General features: G+C 41.2%; 1 protein-coding gene across 7 annotated transcripts in view; it reads left to right on the top strand.

Annotated features, from left to right (window-relative positions):
- The window catches only part of STN1 (STN1 subunit of CST complex), a 42,410-nt gene extending 26,730 nt beyond the window's left edge, over positions 1-15,680 (top strand). For all 7 annotated transcript variants that reach the window (XM_040564534.1, XM_040564530.1, XM_040564532.1 and 4 more), the window contains 5 exons: positions 1,003-1,114; positions 1,872-2,031; positions 9,109-9,231; positions 9,821-9,893; positions 14,004-15,680. In XM_040564534.1, the coding sequence (XP_040420468.1) occupies positions 1,003-1,114; positions 1,872-2,031; positions 9,109-9,231; positions 9,821-9,893; positions 14,004-14,161 (626 nt within the window). In that variant the 3' untranslated portion in view covers positions 14,162-15,680. The remainder of the gene's footprint in view (positions 1-1,002; positions 1,115-1,871; positions 2,032-9,108; positions 9,232-9,820; positions 9,894-14,003) is intronic.
- Positions 15,681-19,047: the final 3,367 nt, after the last annotated feature.

Here is a 19,047-nt window from a genome sequence, read left to right as displayed (position 1 = left end):
GTGTAAGGTTAGAAGATACGCTACTTAATGTGTGGGATCAGACTGCCCATAAATGAGGCATTCCTAGAAAATCTATAAAGATGACCAGAATGCATACAAGAAGGTTGTCCAGATATTATGATCGTGTATCTGTGATAGTGAATTGCTCTTCATTTTTATTTGTGTTGAAGTAGAACAACCAAGACCCATAGGAAGGGAATTGATGACCTTCTGTGTCACACTTCATCAGGAGTGTTTTCTGCTTTGAAGAAACAGTTGTTTGTTGCAGCCCGTATAATCCATTCCACAGGCAGATAGCAATTTATTGTCACATTTTTACATTAAAGCTCAAGTTTTCCTAAACGATCTGGCTCTGCAGAATGACTGAGAAGCATTCCTCCTTGTCACTCTGGCACATATCGGACAGCTGTTTGGACAGTAGTCCATTATTTGTATCCCAGGAGCTTCCAGTTGCATAACATCTATTCTCCTCAGTGCCTGTGCTATTGTGTAACTGGAGAAGCCTGTCTTTTAAAAGCCTTGTGTAGCTCAGATAGAAAGTTTCTAGTTTTTTTAGCTGTAGCTAGAATCTGAGAGGGTAGTCAACCCTCCTTTCCAAACAGAAGTTTTATGAATATATAACCCATTCAAGGGTGGGTACCAATGCCATTGTTTCATTAAAGGAGAGCCACACAGTTCAAATGGCCTCTAAATTGCTTTCAGATTGGCACAAACAAAACTCCTTACGATATGCTAACTTCGTTTAATGTGTAAAGACTGCTGAAAGGTAAAATATAGGTCACAAATTCCCGTTTAATAAGTTTTCAGATAAAAGCGTAGTCTGCAATACACTGTGGTCATTTACCAGCTTGTAAACCGTAAAAGCGGGAGTGACCTTTGTGGTTTTGTTTTCATAATAACAAACAAAATTTGCCGATTTAATACTGGCATGTGCAACTCCATTGTGCTGCCTCAGGTATGTTTGTTTAAGAGACGAGTCTATGTGTTCTTTTTCCGCTCCAGATAAAGTGGATGATCCTGTGTGTGATGTTCAGATTTCAAGAATGTTGGAGCTCCCTTGTCTCTATAGAGAAGTTTACGATAAACCTTTCCAAAGCCCAGGGGAGGGACAGAGGTAAATGTGGTATCCAGACTGGTCTAAAGGCAAAGCATGGGATTTCATTATTGCTTATTTGTTATTTAACTGTGGAGAAAGATGGAACAGGGCCCCACTGTGATTTAGACTCTGCGCAAGCATTTAGTAGCAGTCTTCTTTCCTCCTAAATAATTGATGATCCATACAGATCAGATACTTGTTCATAATCTGAGAAAAGAAGTATAAAGCTGAACTAAAATGAATACTAGGAAGGTAGTAAAATACTGTGCATGGACCTCTTGCATCTCTCAAAGAGAGTGAGTCTGGAACAAGATTTGCAGGTGAGATCAACAAATTAAATGGGTGAGCAACCTTGGCTGATTTTGTTTTACATATAAGGATAAAGAGCTCATCAATCAAAATGTTCCTGAATCTGCTGCCCTTGTCTGCAAATCATGATTGTATAACCTCAAACTAATTCAAACACGTTACTGTATTCAGTTTAAGGGTAGCTGGATACTTATTGGCAGGCCTGATGCATGTAGTGTGCTTTTAGAGACTGCAGATCTTAAAATGCCAACACTGTTACAATAAATGATTGAAAAGGAACAGCTAGATGTTCAATACGTTTTAAAATGGTCTGTTTTAATTAAGGGTTTAGATTCAAATTCTTTAAGGACGATAGCATACCTCCTGACCTTTGAAAACCGGTCTACCAGGCTAACATTAGGCAGTTGATCTAAAAATATCAGTAGTGTATTTCTTGCCTTTTAACCTGTTCTCTGTATCCTTGTAGTGGCCCAGAGGGTGTGGATTTCTCAATTTGTATTCTGCATGAGAAAGTGAAAGACTTCCTACTAGAAAACAAAATTCAGACCTTTTACCAACAGGAGCTGGAAATGATTGATACTCTGGTGTCCCTGGCTGGTGGGCCGCTCTCCAGTCCCAGCTGTCAGGTGAGTGACTATAACTGTTTGAAGTTTTTGGTAGGGAAAATAATGCCATGAATTCTAAACAGTCAGAGAAGAGACTGATGCATTCAGAGGATTCAAAAACTGTAAGTGCTTTTTCCTCATCGTTAGCTTTATGCATGAATTATTTACACGGCTTGAGAAAGCTTTTCACTTGGGATATTTGAAGCTGGACTGAAGAAAGCCACAAGAAAATTCTGTTGTATTAGGGCTGAGTAACCTTACAGCATGCAATGTGCACTGACTTACCTAGATCTGTGAAAAATGTCACTGATCTCTTTAAGGCACTCGAGCTGTTTGGTTCAGATGTTTGAGATTCTGAATTTGCTCGGGAGAAAGGAGGACAATTTTTGGCCTTATTTCTCGTTTGAAGTACAATATATTAGTATAGATGTGGCTTTCAGTAGGAGATTATAATGAGTGAATGAAAAATGCTCTATTAAACACTTCTGTTCTTGGACATCCCTAGTTGTGAAAGGTCATGATTGAAAGGGTCAGAAGGTGGCATTTAGATGAAATCAGTTTACATGTAACTGCATGTAACCAAATTGTTAATAAGCTTCCCAGTGAGATAGTATGCTCTTGACCCGCTACAAGAGGATAGAAAAAAAAAAAAACATTTTGTAAAATGGTTTTACATTACTTTGTTATTTGGATATATTGCAAGCCGGGTTCTCAACAGGTGTGAAGTGATAAACTTCTGCAAAATTAAGAGTTACAGATTTTAGCAAGTTACCAACAGCAACTGAAACATGAATCCAGAGCATTATGACTCACTTGTTTACTTTCTGGTTTTCCGTAAAGGAATAAATTCATGGTGGTCATTTTTGGTGCCTGATCCAGACATGCACCGTTAGAAGTGCTATGTTATATTAGTAGATAACATTAATTTACTACTTTAAAAAAAGTCCCTTGTGAATGAGGCCAAATAATAATAAAAAAGTAGCTTGATTCTTGTTTGCCTCAGTGAACTGCTTCTGATAACTGCTTCTTGTTTTATTTTTATTAAAGGCATTTTTGTTGTTTGCTTTAAAATGATCACAGACATAAGCAAGGACAAGAACTGCTCTGATTTGTAACCGAAAAGTTTGATACTAGAAAATCCAACGTGGAACAGGGTATTTTTCTAAACCAGCTGGAAGAATACTAAAAGTCCTCAGACACTTTACATAAGAGGAAGTAGTGGTCATTGTGAGTAATACTGGAAATGTCCGTCTCTGAAGTTTCAGCATTTATAGAAAGATTAAGATGAATGACTTGCAAAGCCATTTAAAGAAGGAACTGGTGCAGAGCAAACATAAAGGCATCTCCATCCCTCCTCCCCTGCTCCCCACAGCATCAGCACTGCTAGTAGTCATGAGGAACTATCTTAATTAGTAGCTGTTGCTCCTGACCCTGATGCAAGGGTGTGAGTATATGTCCCAGGAATCTGGGCACACAGATGCTTATTTAGAAATTGCAGTTCTCTCCATTGCCCTTTGGTATTAATTCCTTGCAAAGAGGATTATATCTCTTTGCATAAGAAAGAACATTCAGTTGTCAAGTGACCTGAATGCCTTGACAGTGCTCCCAGTAGCGCTCTGGAAATGTATTTTGTTGTTCCTCTGCCCTGTCCCTTGAAGACGTCACTTCCCATACGTGGCGAAACATCGAGTACCCAGTTTGATCCACAAAAATAGATAATAGATCTGATTTCTCTACTTCTTCCTTTCTTTTTCCCTGTGTAGTCTTCTGTTTTGCATCTCCCTCAAACCAAAAGGATGAAGGGTGCTGCTAGTGTAGAATGATTTTATATCATGCCTATATACCAAGGCATGAGATAGGTGAGTGGAGCAAACTGTAAGCCTTAAGCCACAGTACAATACACATACTTGCTCACTTCTTGCACTTTTCCTGGCTGTGACGGGATATTTTGATGTATAATTGGTCTTTTACATTTTTTCCTGTTTCCAGTGTTGTAGCACAGTTGCTGTTTAAACTCTTTCCTTGACCTTCTCTTCCTTTCTCTGTGCTCCTAGGAGATGTGGTGCACTCCCTTCATCTCTTTCCCGTCTTTTAGAGTATTTGCACAGTGTTTATCAACGTGGGAGGGTATCTTCTCATGGAAAATTTCCTCCAGGGTGGTGGTGAGCTGCTATGGAATCACTGGCAGTGGAGTGGAACAGGGGGGTGAAGATGGAAGGAGGTAGCTGAGGTAGGCAGCATCTCTCTGTTCCTTTTCAGGATTACTGTATCTAAACCCTGTCCATGTCCCACACGTGTTCTAAAAGATCTAGTTCCAGTCCTAATGGTTCCCCAGCAGTGCAGTCATTTGGCCCTCCAGAAGAATAAATTTCCCTCTAGCCGGTGCATATGGCAGAACTTAAGTCATGTCCTCTGCTCAAACTAGGTAACTTTTAGTTTTATAGTTACAGAGGACAGGTAAGAGAACTCGATGTTTTTAAAAATAATTACAAATTAACAAATATGTTTGAGTTTTAAAACTAGTAAAGCTTTATTTCACATAACCAGTGTCCCCTCTATTCCTAATTGGTAGCCTTTTCCTTAAAACAAATGTCTTTTGAGTCTGAAGGGGTGGCTACCACAGGGAAAACTACAAGCAAGAAGAAAGGAAAAGTCGTCTTGTGATTAGAGAACCGAAAGAGTGTACTTACTGGACTTAGACAATTAATGGTTTGGTTTTTTTTTTGTTGTTTGTTTAGAGAAAAAAAATGTTAATGTGAACTTGATCCATCCAGTTTCTGAACTGGAATAAGTTTGACTTGCAACCAGTCGATCTTGATCAGCCCTTTTTGTGTACTACTTCCATGCCTAGGCTATAGCGTGTGCTATTTTCCTACCATTCTAGTTGGTGCATGTCACTAGCTTGGACTTAGTAATGCTTTCCAAACTCTCCTGTTTGTACTTCCCTTGATTTGAATATTATCTCAAGGTCAGCAGTGACAAGTAGAAAAAGCAGGGAGTTTTACAGTGTTATACTTACCCCGGCCATGTACATTGTACTGTAGCTATAACACAGTGCTTTGCGTTATACATTCCTGATGTTATTTTCTTGTCTTCCTGCCTCTTCAGGAAGCTTCACTGCTACTTTAAATATGTATATTGCAGTGCTTACTATAGGAGTCCAGGACTGACACATCCGGAATCACTATTACTAAAATTATCACCTGTCTAAACCAAGGCTTAACTGTTGTGTGAGAAATTGCAAAGGGCAATTTCCATGAGTAGTATCACGTGTGTGGTTATACCAGGAAACTTTAACACCGTCAGGGTGTGTTGTGATTTGTAATGAGCCAAAGGTTACATACTTTCAGTGTTCAAACTAATTCCTGTACCACTTCATTCTTTGACCTATTATTGATTGTACAGGGAGTTTATTTCGCTTTAAAGACCTGAGAATAATTGGTTGCACAGCACCAGCCCACTAAACTATGTGAGGCTCACCAGCTGGAATATGTTGGTTAAAATATTGACTTAATTCTGGAGACATGTATTCTGTTGGCTTTGCTAGAGTCCATGGCTGGACTTAGGAGGGGGGTAGTGATAAATCATTATTCAATAGCCGCTTCTCCAAGCGGAGTGTGGGGGCGTGCGCTTCGCAAAAGTGATGATTGATTTTAGGGTGGTCCTGTGTTTGGATGTCCAGCTTCATTTATTTAAAAAGGATCTAATTTGAGAGGGACAGGGAGAACCCCTGCTGTCAGCACTTCAGGGAACCTGAAACTTAAGGCATGCTTGAAGGGAGACACTTTGAAAAATGACTTATGAATGTTGCGAGAGGGAAATTGAAAATCCAGATTCAAATCTCACTAGTGCTTTGGATCAGCATTTAAACTACCTAATACCTGCAAATGCTTTGAATTTCTTGGATAATAAGCTTTGTAAAAGTAAAGTGATGGTTGATAAGCTGTGATTTGGAAGGAACTATGTTAACAGCTATAAACGCATCTTTGTAACTGTTGAAATGCAAGCATTTCTCCATCTCCTCCTGAAATAAAAGCAGGAATGTGAAATCAGGTAGGATTTTATAGTCCCAAATTTCTTCTGTCTGTGTTCAGCCTTCTCTAGATCTCTGCGAAGTAGGCAAAATCCCAAGCTTCAGTGTACATTGGCTCTCAGGGGATTGTGCAAGTTCAGAAGAAAAGAGGGTCTGGTTTGGCATAAAAGAAAGGTGAGGTATTAGGGAGACAGGCTATTGACTTTTGGATTTGCAGGATGAGAAATTGGAGATGTTTTGGGTGGACCAAAAGAACAGATCAAATAACTTTAGGTGGTGTTCACAAAGAACTTGTCAATTTGTTGATTTACTCAGAGGGCTAGAGAGGCAGAAGCATGTTCTAGAGCATGCTAGAAAACAAAAACACAAAAACTTTTCCCATTATTTCAGGATAATATTAAAGTCGCTGGATAGGGCAAGAGCCCTCATCTGTTTTTCGGAGGTAATTCTCCCATAGAGCCCATTCCTTCAGACTCTGCAGCACATATGAGAGGGTGCTGATATGTAGCAGCTTCTTCCTTATTTTCTCACTCCCAAGTCTGCCTCTCTGCCTTCTCTCTGTCAATCTCTTGACTTACTTTCTTAGTGATTCTGTTTCAGTATCCATCCAGGCAGAGCTGTGTGTCAGTTCACACGGAGTCTGTTTTTAATTATCTCCCTTTTCTGACGGGATCTCAGTGTTAAGCCAAACTGAATAATTATCCTGCTTCTTTGGAGATATTTTTATCTTTTTTTCCCCTCGCCAAATGTTTGCTTTCACATTAAAAATTGATCAGAGTCTTGAGGTGGTTGCTTTGCTAGCAGTTTCTTTGGATTCTTGAGGATTTATTCCTGCATTTGTTAGAGGCAAAGCCTCTTCATTTTAGGTACAGCTATGAGAATGTGCTTTTCACAGAATAGTTGAGGTTGGAAGGGGCCTCTGGAGATGACCTAGTCCAGCTCCCCTGCCAGGCAGCATCACCTAGAGCACATTGCACAGGATGGCATCCAGGCGGGTTTTGAATATCTCCAGAGTAAGAGACTCCACAGGCAACCTGTTCCAGTGCTCTGTCACCCTCACAGCAAACAAGTGTTTTTTTCATGTTCAGCTGGAAATTCTGCATTTCAGTTTGTGCCCGTTGCCTCTTGTCCTGGAGAAAAAAATAAAAATAAAAAATTAAGAGAAAGCATTCGCTCTTCACTTACAAAGCAAACAAAATCCCTTTCTTCTATATTTTGTTTGTTTCTTCAGTTCATAAGAAGCAGCACTATGAAGAGAAGTATGATAGAGGTATTAATGGTGTGACTGGAATGGTGTCCAGATGGAAGGTCAGGTTTGTAGTTAAAAGTAGTGTCTGTTGTTACACGGATACAGCTGTGGTGGGCAGGGGGACAAGCAAACATTCACACAGTAAAGTCCTTCTGTAACAGGAGAAAACTTGAAGCCAAATAAAGATGAAGAATAATAGCTATTCTTCTGTGGTAATTGTCTTGGACTATAAGGTAATTATTTTTGACTAACGATTTGAGAGGAAAAAGATTGCTGTTGTTGGACAGAAAGAAAGAGTGAGAGAGAGAGCTGTGATTATGGCCTGCTGAAACACTGAGGGGAAGGGCATAGGAAAAGGAGCGTGATAATGCCAATATCTCTGTTGGATCTCCTAAACCATTCCTGGTTAGGCCTGTCAATTCCCAGGCTTAGAGCTAGTCCGAGTTGGACTTGAGCCTTAGAAATGGATGGAAGTAATGTCTTGTGAAGGGACGTTCTTCCATTACTAACCTGGTGTCCGTCACCACGTGTCCATGTGAATTCACTCTGGTGCACGATGGTTGCTTGTTCCGCTCCCAGCATTTTTGTGAGTTCCCCTGGTGAATGAAGTAGGATACACGAAGCCTGATACTTCTGCTCAGGACAGGATTGGAGTGTTTATGGAGACAGTTGAAGAAATGGCTTGGCAAATCTTGCTTTGGTTGCTCTGGTGTGGTCTGGTTCCATTCATCACATGTTTGCTTGTGGGAAGCAGCTTAGCTCTGTTCTCAAAGGAAACCACAGGGAGCACAGTGTGTTCCCAACAGATGTGGAAACAACAATTGGGGAATTGAAGCAGCCTTTGTAGATAAATGGAAGGTTGAAACAGTGGGACAGATAAAGATGGGAAGGAATGTAATGGTCTTGCCCTTATCTGCCCATACGTTCTCCTCTCCACAGCTGATTCTTTATTTCCTTCCACTTCCCCAGCTGTCATTCCACTGTCTTAGCTCTGCTCTATTTCCAAACAAACCCTGCTTTTCCCTGATTCCCCCCCCCCATTTTTTACTTCCTACTCTGCTAGCAGTGTCCAGAACCCTTCACACAAGACTTATTTCCCACCTGCCTTCTAACCTTCATCCTTTGTTTCCTTATCTCATATATCTGTCTTAATTTCTTGCATGTTCTTTCTCCTTACGTTTCATTAGGGCTGTGGAGAGACTTTTAAAAGCATGACTAGAATGTTTGTAAAAATTTGGAAACTAGGGGACAAGAAACAAATATTATTCTTACCAGTTTCCTTCTTTTCTTTGGACCCAGCTTCAGCTTGATATCAGGAGATGGCGATCCAATTCCCAGCGCTTGGATTCCTCTTGAATATCACCTTACCAAGCACTGATCTTTCCATCTTCTTCCCATATACCCTTCATTCCCAGAAAACAACATAGAAAAACCATCAAAGCTGATGAGCTCAACAGTCAAATTCTCTGTAAGCATCACAGGCCTATTCCAAAAGAAGAGGGCTCTCAGTACATAACCAAATAGCTGCGACATGGAAAAAAAGCAGTTAGGAAATTGTACAATTCTGAGGAAACCACAAACTTCTGGTAGTTTTTTTTTTTAAGCCTGAGGTGTTGGTTAGTTCATATGTAACTGATTAAGTTAACAGGTTGGTTTACATGTAACAAATAAGATTTGTGACTTACCAAATAAAGAAAAATGTGGAAAAAAATGACGTGAAGTTCTCTTGCTCTTGAAATTGTCTGGAGCTTTTGCCATCAGCTTTAGTTGGGCTGAGATTTCTCACCATCTGCTTTGTACATTTCTTCCCTTCCAGGTGAATTCAAAAACTGACTCCAGCTCCAAAAGGATTCACAGTGTTTTTAAGGAAGCAATAAGGATGCTACAAGAAGAAGGAATGGTTTTCCAGAAACCTAGTAGCTCCAAGGACTTGTACCATGTAAGGAACTGAGCTGTGATTGCAAATATATTCAATGGTATGACTATTTTATAGTTTCAGAGTAGAAATATTTCAGGAAAGGAATGCTGTCTGTTTATTCCAAAGGCTTATCTACGGCTTTCTTTACTCTTGTTTTTACCAATCTGTCACCCATTGAGCTTATCTTTTTGTAACTCGGTGCCAGTCGTCAGCACTGCTGCTATTCTGGGTGCAGTCTGTTTTCAACCTAGGTTGCTTAACTGTACGCTGATGAGACAGAGCACACTGAAGGCTGGGACAGGTCTCTATCAGGTTTAGGTTAAAACTCAGTGTTCTGTTGAGTTGGATGCCCTCTTTTGGGTTGATTCGGTATCTCATGTTCTTCTCCTAACTCCTGAATGCTGCTAACGTTGCTCAAAAAGATAACTGAAGATTTAACATGCGTTATTAATCTTGGAGGCAGCGTATCTTGCTGACTGTAGTTATGACAATGTAAGTTTAGAATACATTGTGGCCTTGATGTATGGCCATGATACATCCTTTTTAACATCCATTCCATTTACTGTGAAATAGACTACTGTAAATTGCCAATTTCTTCCGTTACCTCCAGGTGACTGACCATGATAAGGAGCTGCTTAAAGTGACCCTCGATGTGGTTAAAGAGGACTGCCGAAAACCCAGGCGTAAGTACCGGTGTGGTCAGGTTTCTGGTGAGCTATGAGCTGGTGCTGATATGTCGATGACAATCTCTCCTCCTGCTGCTGGATTAGGTACACTTCCTGCCCTTACCCTTGGACTCGAAGCTGAGTTGCTTGTGTAGCTCATCAGTGTAGCTAAAAGCAGAAGTGCAGGAGCAGCTTCCTATGAGCAGAGAGAGAGAGAGCACATGTGCCCAGAATGAAGCAACCTCTCAGATCTGAAATGAGCAGCCATTACCTAAGATCAGTATCTTTTGAGTGTACATAGATTTTGGGAGGAACCAAATGCAATGAGGTTAGGTCAGCAACTAATAGCAGTTGCTTTGCACTCCGGGTAGGTAGCAGATCTTGCTAGTTCAGTTTCTACATGGGAGTTGACACAAAAGCGGTAGTACAGAAAAGTGAAATCCTCACCTCCATTAAGCAAACAGTAACATTCGCTTATGTCAGTAGGATATTCTCTATAGGTTTTAAGCAAGTGCAGAGTTCGAGTGGCTGTTCTTTACAGGTAGGGATTTCAGACTAACAAAATCCACTTCTTTTCATGTAATATACCTCGTCTGGCTTCCGAGTTATGCTGTTCCTGAAGCATATTGTGTCTTATTGCCGTTTCAATAGCCAGTGCTTGACTTGAATGGCTGCTAATTACACAGGTACATTGATACAAGGTTTGTCAATTCACTGGGCAGAACATGTTAGCAGGGATCACTTGCTGCTGGAGTGCAGCTATTTGTGGGGTAAAATGTAGTAAAGAATAAATGACTGACTAGAATATAAAGCATATACTCTTAAATGGCTTTTATCCTTATACCATCATAATTACGCTAGCGCTTGTAGGACCTGATCTGTGATGGTTATCCTGCAGAGAAAAAAGGGTGAGTGAAGTGGAATGATTTTTGAGTTTCCAACTGGCTATCTTAAGCAATAGCGCAGCTGTTAACATGGTTTATGTGTGGAAATAAAAGTTTGTCTCTCTGGGGGGTTGGTGGGAGTAGCTGTTACAGGGCAAACAGTTGAAGATGAACTTAGTTACTGGAGGCTGTTTCAGTGCAACAAATTACAGTATATTTTCTGTTGTCTTTTATCCATTAACAAATACAAACACCTTCTCTGTAAAAGGCAAATCAGTCCTCTGTCCATTTTACAGATCAGCAAGTTCTCTTGGAAACACTTTTTTTTTTCCTAATTGGGCCACTATAAAAGCCAGAACTTGTATGTATGTAGTTGATGCAGGACACCAAGCCTGGTGTGCGTTGTCACAGTGGTGATATACTCTCCCTGCTCCACCAGAGGTTAAGTTCTTTCTTCCAGTCAACAGCAGCCAGAAACTGGTAGATAGTCACAGAGAAACCTTTGCAGAGCCTGGAGTTCTCAAAGCTATTTTTTTTTTCATACTGAGCAGGGAAAAAATAGCAATTGCTTTACAGAGCCTCTTGTTCTCCTTGAAACTTCCCATCTGTTTACTTTCCTGTTGTAAAAAGCACATTTTCCAGGTAAGTCTCTCTTCCTCTGATGGTTTTCAGAAGGACCGTTTCAATTTTCTGGTCACTGGTAATAGAAGACTTTGAGAAGGAAAACCAAAAAGCTTCGATGAAAACCAGCAGGATACTTTTGAATATTTTATTGTCCCTGAATGATGCAATGGCACAGAGCTCAACGTAACTGTCGGGCCCCCTCTGCTGTCCATGGGCGGGTACAGCCACCCTCTTGGCCTTGATGAGAGAGCAGGCTCCCGGTGAGAAAATAGGAACATGGTAGTACCTCAAAGGCTTTTGCTTGGTTATTGCAAGAAATTCGTACCCGTTTTCCTTCAAGAGCAACGTTAATCTTCCATTACAGTAAGACTGTTTTTATGATAAACCAAACTCTTCTATCCAAATCAGCTACTTCTCTGCTAGCTTTCAAGGCAATGCCTCACCCCAATCGTTTCTTGTGACACACTCTCAGGCCCAACCCAGCTGCCTGGAACTATTGTACAAACAAAAAAAACCCTCAGCATGACTAGTCTGAGCTCCACAAGCCCTCATCTGTAATACGTCAACATTGCAATCCTAGTCCTTGGTTCTAATTGTAATTCCCAACAGCCTGATCTGAAGTGCCTTTACAAGAGTCCACTCTGGGTCTATCTGGAGGCTTAAGACAGCCAGAAATGGGTGACAGGATAGTTTGACTCCAGACTGAACTGCAAAATGGTAGACTTAATCCAGACTTGTTTCTTTTCCTGGTGCATTTGTTCTGGTTTTAGGCTTAGATGAAGCTAATGGTAGAGAGTATAAAGCCAAAACTACCTAAAGTTAAATTCAATGTGTCCAACTGGACCTCTGTGCCACATGTCCACAATAGGCAAAGAGTAGTTGCTCTCTAACTCTGTCCCCTCTTATATCAGTAGGCAAGGCAGTTTATCACAGCCTGGATTACCTGAGATCATGGACAAAAGCCCATTGTGTCAATGAAAGAAGGACAGCATCACACCACTGCAAAGCGTGTATTCCCTCTAACTTGGGCTGTAGCCTAGGAATGTATCTGGGCTACTTAATTATAGTACACACCTGTGATTACCCCAAAATGCCATTTTCTACCAGCATCTAGAACAAAAGATGTATTGTATTGTTGGGTAATACCTGAGTCACTAATCTAATTCATCAGGGCTTAAGCTAATTTACTGTAGATCAGGGATGGGCACTCTGACCGTCTTATGACAAACCTGTGACTAATCCAAAATGCAGCTACCCACTTTGTTTGCAGCAGCAGTCACTAAGAGCAGGTAGACACCTTGTTCTGTTCTCTGCACTTATCCATCCTAGGGTGGTGAATGTATTTTCTTCTAGCCACAAAGGTCTTTCATCACACCAAGCCACTGACTTCTAAAGAAATATCCTTGCCTGAATTATAGTCTGATAGGAGTTAGGCTGAAGTGTACACCAGTACACAGTGCCACATCCTATCTACCTGTGACTTTTCTCAGCAGCTTCTAAGGCAATTCTGGGGCTTAGCTAATTCTAGAGTTAGGGACTTGCTAAAATAAAACCAAAAGCAACAGCAAAATAGGACAGGGATCTTCTTGGCCCCAGAACTTCATGCAAATTTCTCACTAGCTGTATCAAACTTACCTTATGTCATCTGAGCTGAGGGCTGAGGTGGAGGAAAGTCACTCGTGTTAATGTGCTTCATTTATGCTAGTTTTCCATTGTTAGCCATGGAGGAGAACAATCTCTGTTGTTGTTTTGAGAACTTGAGGGAAAGACTGGGGTCCTGCAGCACTGATGGTTAGTGAGTTTACAGGGTCTGTGGGGGGAATTGTTGGTAGGGACAACTGAGCTTCAGTTAATGGCTCCATCAGGCACACAGTAGCTGCTGCATGCTGTACTGCAGTCATTACGGACATCTGTTTCTGACTTGCTCTCTAGGAAAAGGAATTATTTTTATATTTCTGCTTTCATGTACATTTTCAGGGTTTGTTACCTTTAAAATGAGATAAAACTTGATACCGAAATTCTGTGACTTTCTACTCCAGTAATTGTTTGAGAAGTTTCAAGTGTAGGAATGGGATTGCATCGCTAGCTGAACAAAAGTTGCACTGTGACAGTTTTTCCACAAGATGACAGTATTGGGCAAGTAGTCACATCTGGCCACGGGCCTGCCTCCTGTTCCAGACGTTTTTAGTGCTGGATACAGGCAAAAGGATTTTCATTTGGTTTCTTCTGTTCACGATGAACTGCAGTTGCAGAAACTGGATGGCTTGTATAGGTGGACTGTGGAGGTGCCTTAAAGTTGTTATCCTCCTCATCAGGTTGTACCATATGAGCACTGTTTGCAAGACTGATTATCATTCACACTCATGATTAGTGTTACAGCCCTGACACTTCCCAGCAAAGTCAGTGGGAGCATTTGGTAAGTGGAGAACTGTAGGCACAGACTGGATCTCCTCCCTCTGAATATGAGCGTCTCTGCTGCAGTACTTAAGGCATTCTTCATCTGATAGCTGTTTATTTTCTTGCGACTGATTTGGATTATAATGGTTAAAAAGAAGCAGTTAGACTGAGTTCTTTCCTCTGTGCCTGGCTACATTTTCCTTTTTTTATCTTTTTCCTACAGATGTTGAAAAAGGCTGCCACTTTCTTCATATCCTGAGTTGTGTTCAGCAGAACTACAACCCCAGCCTGGCTGAAGTGGTGATGCACCGTGTCTTGGAACTGCTGGAGAGTAACAGTGATGTTGTCAGCACTATGGAAGGATACTATATGGCATTTTAAAGAGGGAAGATGAGATATGTTTGTTCTGGTCCAATCAGGATAAAGTGAGGAATAAGGAACGGTTGGGACAGAACTCTGACACTGAAAAACTGCTATTACCAAGTATGAGCTAGATGGGGGGGGAAAAAAGAGTGTTCTCCTTCTCCAAGTGCTATTTTTGTCCAGCTCCTGAGAAGTTGTCCAAATATTTGTTTTAATATTCTTGCTGACTTCCTCCTTATTACTAGTGAAAGTTGTATCAAACTGATTCTGGACGTCCTAACACAGCAGGGGAGCTGGAAAAGAAGCTGGACTTTTTCTCTGCATGTCCTTCCCTGATAAACAGTAAGATGTGACATGGCCGTCTCACATCTATGTCTGGTGAGCCCTAAAGAGAAGTCACTGCTAAAGAGCACTGTTTACAGTAATGATCATGTCAGGACTCATCATTCTGGCTTAAAGACTGGTGTTGTGATCTTTCCATATGGTAATAGCTGTTCTTTTTATGTATGCTTTATAATAGCTAGAGAAAGCACTTGAAAGAAAACAATCAAAAGGTTTGCCTGTTCTTCCTGGCAGTGTTGGTGCACCCATGTATGTATATGTATATTCCTGAATGTGCACGGATATGCTACTCCTAAAGCAGTCCCCACCTTCCTCTGAGAAGTAATATTCAGGAATGAGGTCCAGCATCCCTTTCCCATCCTGCAGCCTTCTCCACTGCTTGTAAAGCTTGTCTGGATTTCACTGGCTACTGCATACACTACTGATGCATGTTATTGTGGATTCTATTCAGACAAGAAGTCTCAAAATCAGCCACTGTTTTGCTGTTTATTTTTAAATTGCTTTCTACATCACAAATGATAAACCATAAATCAGGTGCTTTGGAAAAGAAAATATGAAAACCAGCAAGACTCGCTGTGACCTTCTTGCTTCCGGTTGCCTTTTGCGTCTCCTTCCTTGTCACCTTCAGGAAAAGTACTATCCATATTCATGCTTGCAGCAGAACACAAGACATCAATGAAATAAGATCAGCCTGGAGAAGGTTACCATGCAAGGCATTTGACCTAGAATAATCAAAACTCTGGTGTGTGCCAAAGTTTTCAAAGCCTGGAGCTGTTCAGTATCTGCTTGGAGGGCTTGCTGCAGCAGGGGCTTGTCTAAGTACTCTGTTTAATTAATGATGTGGAGGTGATACCTTCAATTTCAAAAGAGTAAAAAGGAAAAATGTATCCTTCCTCGCTGCTCTGCACCTTCCCTGTAACAGCTGAACTAGCAGACTCCCAGGAGGCAGATGTAGTGGTAAAGCCCTATAAGGATTGACATAGCAGGGAAAAATAAACCACATGCATGAGGAAAGCCAGTGAGTAGCCCCATGTGTGCCAAGTCTCTGGTTTGCTGTTATATTATATGCCTCATTCCAAGCCGTAGCTGCAGTGAGATATAGGCTAAGAGAAAAGTATGATGAAATATTTGGCATTTGCATTGAGAGGCCTGTGGAAAACTCCAGCCTTAAAGAGATGGTGCATTTGTCCATAGTGGAAAACCATGCGTGAGTCATTATTTCACTGTAATTTCCCTACTTGCTGCAGAGCTTAATAGCTGGCTTCCCTGCAGGCTGCCTCTATTTCTAGCATTACCGCTGTGTTAAGAGTTAGGTACCTTCTAGGCAGATCTTGGTGCGGGCCTGAACAGGTGCCAAAAAGATGTACCTGTGCAGAAGGAAATAGAGGAGAAAGGGATTAAGGAAGAAGTGTAGAAGACTTTCATTTTCTATGGATATCTCTGGAAAGCAGGGAGGGAAGTCCAGATACTGAGTGAAGTGGTACTGAGGGGAACTGCAAGTTTAATTGATGCCTACAAAAAGGCCTGCTTGGTCATATTGTCAAGGGGGAGCTGAGCTTTTCAGATTCCTGCTTCCTTATACTGATCAGTTGGAAGTGATGCTTCAAAACAAAAGCTGATAATGGGAGAAGTAGGTTGGGATATTAGTTCCCAGCTTAAGGTTCAGACTCACTTCAGGAGTTAACCATATGTTACCGCTTGATTGTGGACAAGTCACCTATGTGGCATGAGTTTGAGGATAGTTTAAAAGAAAGTACGTAGTGTCTTGGACCATATGGAAGAGCATGGCATCTCATTTTAATAAACTGACCCACCCCTTGGAATGCCCTGCTGGATTAGCAGAAGTTGATTTCCCTGGGAAAGGGTTAAGTGAATACCGCTGTCTCAGTGTGAAGGGTGATCATCTCTCTTAGGTTAGAAGAGACCCTGGTTCTCCTGGGGGTCAGCCAAGTGAGTGGGCTGGGTATCTTCTGGGAGAAGCTCTGTGCAGCTGAGTCCTGGAGGAAAAGATAGTCTGGAGATTGTATTGCTCTTTAGGATCTCTTTAAAATAAATTCATACCAAAATAGGATTGCATCTTTGTCCCTTGCAGCCTGTAGAGTCATACATGCAGCATCTAAAGTATTCTGTTGCTTCCCACTTTGATGCTGCAATTCCTGTGGTTTAGATGTATTTCTATGTGTAAAGTCTGCCTAAAATGTCTGGCCTCCTATTTTCTAAGCATCGGTGGCTGATGCAGACAGAAAGTGTCCGCCCTGTTTGTCCTGCTCCTGTTGTGATTTAAAAGCAGTGATAACTGCGAAGTCTTAGAGATGAGGTGGGAGGAACTCTTCTTGGGAAAGACAGGTAAGTCACTCTAGAAAGAACCTGTCCTTGGAAGTTTTTAAGCTGGTCCTTGCTATCAGCGCTGGACTCTTGTGATGAAGGATATATTCTGTTGGAGATTGATCCCCAAGAACAGGAAAAATAGAGTATTTTTTTTTCTCCCTTAAGTTAGGGAAATAATATGAAAGTACACAAGAGAGTCTACAGTTTTTACAAGAGTGAAAGTTCAAGGTAAAAAGTTAATGGAGGAGTCTAGATTTAAGTTATGCTGATTCTAATTCTGAACAACAGCATGGAATAGTTGTGCCTTAAGCTTGCATACTTTCTATTTTCCATGGTAGCCACCTAGCACAGACTAACGGTGACTCTGGTTGAGTGCATTCCTGCTCCTGTACCTACGGGGAATACCGTAAGCATGTGCCTGCACAGAAGAACCCCGGCTAGCTGTGGGAGCACAGAGCTCTCTGTAGGTTGATTTACCCATTTAGTCAGTATCTCTACAGTATGCTTCTGTGACAGCAGTCTAGACATACCCATATTGGTATAAGTCACCTTTATGTAAGTCTAACTACACACACTAGGGCTTTTACTGCTAATAAACTCTCTCTGTTTACAGATCGTATCCTTAACCAAGAGAGCCATATCACGCACACTTAAAATTCTTAGATTTAGACCACACCTACAAAATATTGTGTGGAACATTCAGTGAAAGCACGCTTTCTTGTTTTGTTTAACTTGAAAACTCTTTAGGCAATGCAGTCGTTACTGGTTTATTACAGGACTTTGAAGGTGGCACTTTAAGGTAAAACTGACAAGTGAGAATTCATTTTGTAGGACTGCTTCATGGCCAGTTCTAGTTTCCATAGAAACAGTTACGGCAGTAAAAGGCAGGTAAGTAAAAGGCAGGTTTTAAAAGCAGTCAGCATTTTTACATTACCTTAAAAAGGTGTGTTGCCATAGAAATGCAGTGTTTTAAATTGCCAAAGAATTTTAATTTTCTATTTTAGGAAAATATAAGCTGATTGTTTTTCTGGAGAGAAAACAAAGGACAGAACAAGGCTACCTTCAGTTCCTGCCATCTGCTTAGGTGAGAGAGAAGATAAGGTTGCTTCATGCCTCAGTTTCCTCTTTTGAAAACTGGGGATAGTGGGTTCCTTGGGTTGTAGCGCATAACCCCAATTTTTGTTAACATTAGTCATTAAAAGTTCTTGAGATCTGTCAGTTGTAGCTGTTAGAGAACTGTTGCTGAGTGGGAGTGAGTGAATGGATAGATGCTGGAGTGGGACTTAGCTCTAATCCAAGCCCTACTTTCACTAACTGCTTTAGCTTTCTCTGCCTCTCTTTCAATGCATATTGCTTTGCCTGTCCTGTCTTTTTAGTCTCCATGTCCTAGGAGGCAATTATGGTCCCCTGGTTTATATTCATATAGAATATTTTTCCTGGAATCCTAAATGATTTCTGAGTGTTCTTGTTCTCAGATCCTTGGATTGTGAGTTTGTATTCATGAGTGTATGTATTTTACACAAACCACCTGAGAAGTGAAGGTTTTCTTTCAAAGTAATAAGTGTAAAAAAAAAAGAGATTGGCTCTGTGACCCTAAGTTGCTACTTCTGTGGATCTGTCCATACTTGCTTATTTCAGTGATGAGCACCATACACGGAAGAAGTTGCTAATTCATTATCCAGAATAACAATTCATTTATGAACAACCAGTAAGGTGTGGAGCCAGTGGAGCCATGTGAAGAATTAGGAGACAAAGTACTGAAAATCTGCTTGTCAAAGAAATGCTGTTTGGTTTACTTTGGGAGCGAGCCGATCCTGTGGCTTACTAGGGAAAAGATGTGCCTAGCAAAGATCGTATCTTTATACTTACCTCTAAATGGAAAGGGAGCAAGTTCAGGCACCACAGGCAACCTGAATTTTGAAACTTCCTTTTTTGGTGTGGTGCTGTGTTCTTTATTGCTCTTTGAGCATAGTCTCCATCCCTCCTGCCCCAACAGTGCAGGCTGGTGAGCAAAAAAAAAATGTTCACCACAGGAGATAAGAGTAGTTATAATAATTGGACACCATCCTCTAGGAGCCCCCAGCATTATGAAAACATTTTTGTGGATGTTTGTTGGCAGCAGGGAAATGCTGAGTCAGGAATCTTGGGTTTCGTTCCCAGCAACGTGCCCTGTCAGGCACAGAGGGTTTCCTCCTAACTTCTGTCACCTGTTTCTGCTCTCCACTCTCTCCTCG

The sequence above is a fragment of the Cygnus olor genome, chromosome 7, assembly GCF_009769625.2.
Source record: "Cygnus olor isolate bCygOlo1 chromosome 7, bCygOlo1.pri.v2, whole genome shotgun sequence".
In the NCBI taxonomy this organism is placed as follows: Eukaryota; Metazoa; Chordata; class Aves; order Anseriformes; family Anatidae; genus Cygnus; species Cygnus olor.
This window is presented reverse-complemented; position numbering and strand designations above follow the sequence as displayed.